The sequence below is a fragment of the Bacillus rossius genome, chromosome 5, assembly GCF_032445375.1.
Source record: "Bacillus rossius redtenbacheri isolate Brsri chromosome 5, Brsri_v3, whole genome shotgun sequence".
Lineage (NCBI taxonomy): Eukaryota > Metazoa > Arthropoda > Insecta > Phasmatodea > Bacillidae > Bacillus > Bacillus rossius.
In genome coordinates, this window is record NC_086333.1 from 29017477 (window position 1) to 29026715 (window position 9239).

The 9239-nt window shown below is 35.1% G+C and overlaps 1 protein-coding gene across 2 annotated transcripts in view; it reads left to right on the top strand.

Annotated features, from left to right (window-relative positions):
• The window catches only part of LOC134531674 (uncharacterized), a 523079-nt gene extending 520516 nt beyond the window's left edge, over nt 1-2563 (top strand). For both annotated transcript variants that reach the window (XM_063367463.1, XM_063367462.1), the window contains one exon: nt 1197-2563. In XM_063367463.1, the coding sequence (XP_063223533.1) occupies nt 1197-1209 (13 nt within the window). In that variant the 3' untranslated portion in view covers nt 1210-2563. The remainder of the gene's footprint in view (nt 1-1196) is intronic.
• The last annotated feature ends 6676 nt before the right edge of the window (nt 2564-9239 follow it).

Sequence of the window (9239 nt, forward strand, 5' to 3'; positions counted from 1 at the left end):
CTATTACTTTAACCGCCTCATATATTGAGAAGTTCTGCTGTATATTAACTTCTAATACTCTTCAGAGATTTGAACAGATATTAACTCTCTATAATTGAATGAAAGAGTATTCAATATTTATCATGTTTTTACTTCTTGCAAAAAACATTTTTTCATTCAAGTGTCCTTAATGACCATGATCTCCAAGATGTTTGCCCCATTTAGCGAGGGTTGGCGCTTGGTTTCAGCCCTGGCATCAAGAGTGCATGAGCACCAATTTGGTACCACAGTGTACATATGAACATATGACGACTGCACTTTCAAGTGTCTTGTAGTCTTTGTGTGCCCGAGTATCAGCTGTATTATAAAATCAAAATATTAAGTTGACGTACGTTTATAAATGTAAATCAGGATGGACAAACAGTAATGAAAAACCTAAAGCCTTCTAATTGTGAGTCCATTATCTCACTATTTGATAACCTTGCTCTGGATTAGTTACTTACAAATATTATAGGCTGTATTTTTAACAAATTTGTAACTTAATTTGATTGAAAATGTTTTTTTCACAAATAATTTATAAGGTGTGCCTATGTGACAAAAATTTCCTAAGTAGTTTTAAATAACATGATAAATATCAGCATGAGTAAAAGCAAAGCACATAGCCAGGGACAATAATATAGCTAGGTGTTAACAGACCTGGACAAATGCAGTTGGGCGCAATGCCATTAGACAAGTCGTTAACAGAGGAAACAGGGTGTAGTTCTTTATTTTGATGTGAGGAGAGTGAGTTTAAATTTTACCATTTTTATTTATATTAGCTTTTTCTGAATAGTTTTATAACTAGAACAAGTTAAGAGCTATCCTATGTATCATGTTAAAAATATTTCTTAACCAATCAATGTTTAATTTTTCATAAATATTAAAACACTGTCCAAGGCATGGCATATTTTGCTGATGATTATTTTGATTAACTTGCAAATTAAAGGAACACATCTTTGTTGGACACAGGAATTAAGATCTAGTTAATTTTCGTTTTAACTTACTCTATTGTGTGTATAATTTTAAGAATAAAACAAAACAGGCGTGATTAAGCATAAGAAACTTTACAATGATTTTTAGCAGATAGCAATTGCCAAATATTTATGCTTGTTTTATTATTATAATCATATAATCTTGTTAATGCTTTGTTTGAAATGTGTGTGTTTGTGTATCCCCAGATGCCTCGTCTAGTGGGGCATCTACTTCTTCCTCGACTGCATCAGACTCGCCCACCACGTCCAGTAACACCACTCCGACAGAACCAACTGACAGTGAAATGCAGGACGCGAACACTGCCACGACAAGTAGTTGAACCAGTTCTGGTGTGATCAGCCATCATGAATAACGTATTGGCTAACTGTGGGTTGTCAATTAGCGTGCTGCCAAAGATTTATCATAACGTGAACTCTATTTTACAACTGATGGCTTCATGGACCTACATACAATAATGCAGTAATAATACTGCATTTTATTGAACATTTTCAATCTGTATTATTAACCATGACATTTTATGTAAGGACTACGAGCATATTATTTTTTAACCATTTATAGTTTTTATTTAATAAACTTTCCATGGAATGTTTTTCTAGATCTGTTTGCCAGAGAGGTAGTTTAGATACTGTTTATATTTCATTTGTAATTTTGCTGCAGATCATAATGCTACAAAATTAGTGTGTACGCAGAAATACTGGCTTAGCTAAAACCCCGACTTCGTGAATTTTTTTTAAAGCAGTATTTGTAGTGTAATTGAGTAATATGTAGATGTTTCCTTAATGCAAGACTGATGTAACAAGAAAATGGTGGTAAAATTAATAAGCATGTGTTTTAACACTGTTTTATTGTGCAGTAAAATGCACAGTTGCTGTAATGCTTTCATATATTAATTAGAACAAACTTGTAATACACATGTGCACAGTGTTTTAGAATAATGAATTTGTGTTGCAATTAATATGTTGTATTTTACAAAACCTACTCAAAATATTTTAGAAAAAATAAAAATTTCAACCAACGTAATTATTTATGCACTTTTGTTCTCAGTTAAGATGAGCATATTTCAATTTTTCAAAACATGGCATTTTTAAAGTAATTAGCATGTGATTATGGGCTCTACTGGCAAAATTTAATATTTAATATTTTCAAATTACTTGGTTCATAGTTGTATCAACTTAACAGTGTGTCAAAAATATCAAAACATAATGCTGGATAACAAGTTTACTTAATTTGGTTGCTGTTTGAAACTTTTTAGTGCTATGACATTGTTTTTGTATTGATGCATCATGATGTGCTGGTTGTTTGTGATGAATATTGTTGAAAAAAAGATAGTGTTGTATTTATGTACATGTTATTTTTTTGTACAGAATCAATTAATTTCTGTATGAAATCTTAAAGTAACTGTACCAATAAAGTTATACTGTATACAGGTATAAAATGTGCATACTAGTAAAACATCAAAATACAACAAAAATTGTACTTGTGATAAGCTGTGTAGCATACAGTTTATAAAAAGCTTTCGTTTGTAAATAAATTTATTGAATATTGTGTTGTATGAGAATTTTTTAATGTTACATAATAGTAAAACAAATAAATTGTGTAAAAAACTGAAAGTTATGGAATATGATCTTTAAACTGAATTAGTTAGCATAATGAATAGGTAATATGTAAAATGTGTAGAGAAAATGTGATAACTTAGACAATCAAGATTGTTGAGTTAGGTAAGTAGTTTAGAGTGACACCTGTGCTCACTATTGCAAATTACTTGCCAGAAGTAATTTTAATGTTTCAATGACACCCGTGTCGAGCTGCGTAAACCGCAGAGAGGATGTCACAGCAGCGCTAGCTCCGGTCCTAGCCTGCTTGTTTCTCGCGACAGAGCACGTGATAAACAGACATCTGTAGCGTGTCTCACTCGGTTCACAGCACAGAGAGAATGGAGCTTGCCGTTACCAACATATTGCTTGGCGACATTGAGTTACCTTATGCCGATTAAATTAATGCACAAACATGATTATTACATTATAATTTTAATGTTTGCCCAATCTCACATTTATAGTATTTACATTTCACACGTGTAGATACACACATTGAAAAATCAAAATAAAATTTTTACAAATGACTTAATTGATTTATAACTATAAAATTAAGTGTAGTTGTTAGCATAGACTATGTGGGACATTTCCTTCATAATTTAATGAGACAAATCTTGCTATAATTTCTTCTCTACTATGATAAATCAAAGCTTAAAGAACAGTTGAAAGTGTGGCAATACTATGTAACAAATGGTTGGCCAACAAGCTAACCCAATGCAAACTTTACAATTAGTACCTATTTATTGCAATTTGTTTTTATTTTATTTTCAGCTTTACTTTTGCATATGTTTCTAATAGCGTAAATGGTTATTTTGTTAAACAGCATGATGCTATAGTAGCTTCACCCCACAGGGACAGCTCCAGGAAGACTTATCATGGTGGGTAATATGACAAATACTTAATTAAGTATCCAAGAAAACATATATACATCTTGTTCCTCCATTTCTTGTATTCTCGCTCTATTAAACACTTTAAAACATTCAACATTATTTGTAGCTTTCTTACAGCAAACCCATATCAACAGTTTCTTCCCACATTTGCAATAAAGTTTATATATATGTATATATATATGTATGTGCATTATATATATATATATATGTTTGATAGGTTGTTTGTTTTTTATCTAAATCAAATCTAGTTTTAGTCAAACTTGCCAATTATTTGCTCAGTGGACCTTGGATAAAAATAATGGGTAAACCACTTTCCACCAGAGATTAAAAAAAAAAATCTAATTAAAGCCCTCTTCGTTCTGTATAAAGCCTGAGCAACATCAGGTACTTGAACTACTTAAATCTTTAAATTTTTTATATAAATTGTATAACTGATAAAGAAACCTGTCTCCACACCAAGAAACAAAGGCACACACTTGTTGTATAGGTATTGGCTTGTGTACTTAGGTGGCCAGGAGCAGAAGTCTCTGCCAATGGTGCTTATACTGAGCTAGTAGTGTAGCGTCACAGCTATGGAAGTCTGTTTGACTTGACTGTCAAGGTTTCTGCCTATTTCATTCATCATACCATTTTAAACTTTACCACTGAACAAACACTTTGCTGATGAGGGAAACACGAAATGTGGAGGATTATGTGGTTTACTTGAGAAATGGGTAGAAATAAAATTCCTTTCTGTTTGCCTGAAGGAGTTGCTAAACTTCTGACTTAGGTCACAAAAGAAAGATTAGTAGTACAGATGGTAAACTTAAACAAAAATTTAACACACGTGTTTACATAATGAAAAATAAAACGACTAGAATAAGAGACAAGAAAGCGACACTTCACTTCAACACCTGACTGGTTTTATTGAATTAGAATTTAAAACAAACTTCAACATGATTAAAAAAAATACAGGCATAAACCCAGCCCAAGTGTTAAGAAAAATATTGTAAAAAAAAAATTCCTCAAAAGGCAGAGTAAATACATTACAGTGTCCAAGTGAGCATTTTCTGGAATCAAAAACTATCTTGTTAATCATAATAACTCTGCTTTTTTGACACAATATTTTACGAAAGACTTGGTTTTCATACACACATGAATTAAAATATAGTGTCCAAAATTTTTCACTGTGACCTGCAAAAATAGGTTACAAGAATAAGCGCAAAAAAAAACTAAAATTAAAAAAAAATATATTATTTGTATAAAAAATTTATTTTTATCAAAAATATTAAATTACATAATATTTGTATAAACATCTTATAAAATTATTATTCCTAAACTGCTGGCAGTTACTAAAAGATATCAAAATATATGACTGCATTTATATTCAAAGATATAATAAAAAAAAAATTATTAAATAAAATAAATCAATTTAAATTACTAAAAAAAAAAGTTCATCTACCAAATTTCTATACAAAGTCCTGCAGGAGTGTGCGAATATTAATTAGATGTTTAAGTCAATAGTTTACTTCTTGAAATAGTATAAACTTTAAAAAAATTATATCTTCCAAACCAAGTTTATGTTCTGTGCCGCCAATTAGTATTTTTTGGCACAATTCTAAATTTGAATTTTGAAAAATAATTTTTCCAGTCATTTTTTTTGCTGCTAAAACGTAAACTTTTTCTGCCTCCTGTACACTCCCATTTAATCTTTGTCAGGCCTGTCTCCCCAATGCTGTTCGCAGAGGTAGATCTGATTTTTGTCGAGCCAGTGCGAGTCAGACTGTGCGCTCATTTTATCCCCGCCTTGACGCACGGCCGTCACCTGTTATTCTCCTTCGAGCCGTGACAAGAAGTGCTATGTCCTGTGAGCTTTTAGAGCAGCTAGGTTCTGAGAGCCAGCCCTACGCGAGCGGTTTCAGACACAATTACGAGTTGTTTTGCTCAAGCTCTCGGCATGTCGCAGGCCTCTGCCGAGTGTTTCCCACTGCCCTAGCATTTTCCACCACCCCCCCCCTCTACTGCCTTTCCAGGGAACCAGGTCCAGTTCACTGACTGGCCACCAACCACGGTCTGTCTCAAGGTCTCAACACTAGTCTGCGAATGAACCGCCTCTGCCCTCTCGTGGCAGATTTGCGAGTTATTTCCCCGGGTGTTTGAACGCCCACTAAATGCCTGCCCCCTGGTGCCTCACGCAACAAACAATGCCCTGTAGTTCCTTTCCAAGCCACCAGAGCGCTGCACTAGTCCCCTCCATAAGCCACCTTGTTTCCGAAGTCACCTCGTGCGAGTCGATCTTCTCTTGTTGCGGACACCCCTCAGTACGTCGCGCTGACATTGGCCAGTACCACCACCTTCGAGATATCGAAGTCAGTATTTCTTGACCACCCCTTGGGAAATCTTTGGAACCTTTCAGTCCGAAAGCCAAAGTCTCCCCACTTTTTTTCGAAAGCCATCGGCTATTTTTAATTACAAGTTGCTACTGACAGAAAATACTTCGTGCTGCGAGAGCAGACAGACAACATCATATCCTGGGCGAGCCGCACAACAAGACTTCAGTCCGGACGTCGTTCAAATATGTAGTCAGCTAGGCAAGGGATGTTGTCCCAATAATTCATTTATTATTTAATAATTAGTCAGTCTGCGTGCCGCATAGAAATAGTCATGCTTCGCTAATAATACTTAATGATATTTTACTAATCATTTTAAATTATGGAAACGTCCGCGACAACCATGTGTTCGCGAGCTTCGCATCCTGGCAGGCTACTTTACTGACGCTAGAAGCCACCTCCCTGTCTGGTGAGGTTTTGTCAAACTTTTATTCCCTGACCATCACCGTTTTTAGAGGGCATTTTCTGCCTATTTTGCTAACTGTCTGTGACCCAGTTCTGATAATGTCCGATTTGGGACTTATTCACAGACAGGGTCCAAGGGCCGGATGTGGTCTTAACTCACCACCCTCGACTCCTACCTCCAGCAATCAGGACGACTAAGGCGCTCTGGTACCATGTTAACAGATCACCTTTGACCAGCGAACGTCAAATCTCCAGTCTTCCAGATTTTTTTGCTTTGTCTTCAGCTTAACCATTATATCTCTACGTTGAAAAGATTGGAACATCCGAAATTTTTCTTTATGGGACTTTAATCACTCTAAGCGCTAACTCTGGGATTGTTTATGTTAACCTTTATTTGTTTTTGATTTTGTTTATCTAGGCCAAATGAAACCTAAGAGTAATAGTCTAATTAGGGCCAGCCCATACTTTAAATTATGTAATTTTAATATATTTTAATATAATTTAATAATTTTAATATATTTGTCGACCAATTCATTGAATGTTATAATTTTAATATGTTTTGCCAATACGCAAACATAAATTAAGTACTTTTTAACCTGTTTGTGGAATCCATGTTTTGTTGACTGATGTTAAAGTAATTAAGAGTTAAATAAACATAGGGGCACTTATATCTAGACGAAATCACTTGGGTTATTATTTTGCCTTTGAAACTAAAAGATCCACCAGTCTCCCAAAGTCATTTAAGTTACACAAGTCAACAAGAGAGTATGTTTAGCAGTTCGCCCACTGAGGTGCATGCAAAACAGTAACACAGATTCTGGCCCACCACAAAGTCATGTAGCATAAATTCAGTTTATCAAACCAACACCATTTACAATCAGATCAGCTGTACTCACAATTTCTCTCGTTGCTGCAGCAGAAACACTCGTAGCTAATCTCAAACAAGGCATTTAAATTTATTCGTGCCTTTAAATAAATATGTCTGGCCTGTTCCTGAAAGCTGAACAAATATGCTTGAGTCTCAACATGTGAAATTCAAAGTCTCGTGAAAAGTTCTGCACCACACCCGAGCATGGCCTTTACACTCCAACAGTCGCTGGTCAATTTTATTCCCCGCGCGCACGAGGCGCTACAACGAGGTCTCGCCTCAACTAACAGCGGGCTCCGAATCTCTCGTCACTTCGCAACACACACCGGCCGTCTTTTTTACAGGACAGCCAACTGACACTTCCTATTGCCAACTGTCACATAAACTCTCTACATGAGGAAACTGATTCTGCACTCCCCAGCGATACAATGGAATTAAAAACAATAAATTAATAAATAGGCTTCGATAAATGACTTTTAATTAAAAAACTAAACTAACAATTATATATAACAATATTTAGATATTTGAAAAAGATATTTAAAATAAATAAGTAAATAAATATAAACCCTTTTCTTTTTTAAATAAAAAAAAGTTTCAAAGGCAAAACCGTATTTTGGCCAGAGGCCTGCCACAATGAATCTTAGAAAACTCCGGTTTTCACAGCTATCTTTTTATAGCCTAATATAATTAGATCATATATTGCTTATTTTTAAAAATATATAACAAGACCTTCAAAGGTTGACTAGACTAGGCCACCAAATAACATGCAGAACAATTTAAAAACCAAATCATTTCTATGACTTGCATTTAAGAACCTTACACTACCTATCTACTTACAAAAATTATGATAAGTAGTTTTATTTTTAAAATACATTTTTTGAGCAGTAAAAGGAATGAAATGTTAGTTTTCATGGCAATTTATATGTATAAAAAAAAGTGAATGGAGTCCATGTACGACAGAAATGAAACTTCTAGCTTATTTTATTATTAGGTATAAGAAACATAATTCCCTTTGGCTGAGGTCACAGATCAAAAACAAAATTTTATGCAAGTATAAAAGTATGCAATTATACATGTGTGAATGTATGCGAATTTGCAAATATGCTGTATCATTTCTACCTCTCTGCTATCTCCTCCCTACTGGTTCCCACCACGTACCAAACTATTCCCCTCATTAGATAGGAATTTTTGTAACGCTTTAAACTTGTAGCCCCCTCAGCAAAGAGTTTTCACTGTAAAATTTGGATCTTAGTTTAGTAAGTAGCATAAGAACGTACAGATGCCTTTATATTTAATATCCCACTTTATAATGATAGTCACAGCGTAGACCAGTAAAGTGCATTATCACTGCAAAGGCTGCACGTTAGTTCAGTGCCTAGCACGAAGGCATGTGATGGGTGAGCCAGTGTCGTCCTTAGCGCCTTCGCACTGCTATAGCTATGCCAAAAATATAGAGATGGAATGTAAGTTTTTAAAATAAATCTGATCCTTAAGTTAAGTCAAACACAATAATTCATCTTCAGATACATTTTGTGATAAAAACAAGAAAATCTTAGAAGTTACATGAATTTTAACCAAAGAACACATCGAGTATTGTAGAAAAGGAAGAGAGAAATATACCGTATTTACTCGTGTATAGCGCGCCCTCGTGTATAGCGCGCTCCACGATTTTTGCAACAAATTCCAAAGAAAAAAAAATTGAAATTTTTTTTCCCATAAATAAATTTTACTAACATTTTGTGGTACCTGATTATTTAAATTGATGTGTAGTGATGCGTCAGGAAAATACTTAAACTCTGATGTGTAGACGGAAGATAATGAAGCGCTGTATCGTCACAACTGGTACGAGGGAATGAGGGAGGGAGGGAGGCGTGCCACGCTACGTTGCTAAGCTGGCGCGGAGAACTAGATGACTCACCGGTCGCTGCTGGGATGAGGAATGGAGGAAGCGAAGAAAGCGATCGGGGGGGGGGGGGGGGGGGGGGGGGGGAAACTGGTGAACTCTCTCTCTCTTTTTTTTTACTAGCTTCTGAGCTGGCTTTCTGTAAAGGGGGGAGGGAGGTCTAAAAATAAACAAGAGACCATGATGTGCGAGCTTGCGCGC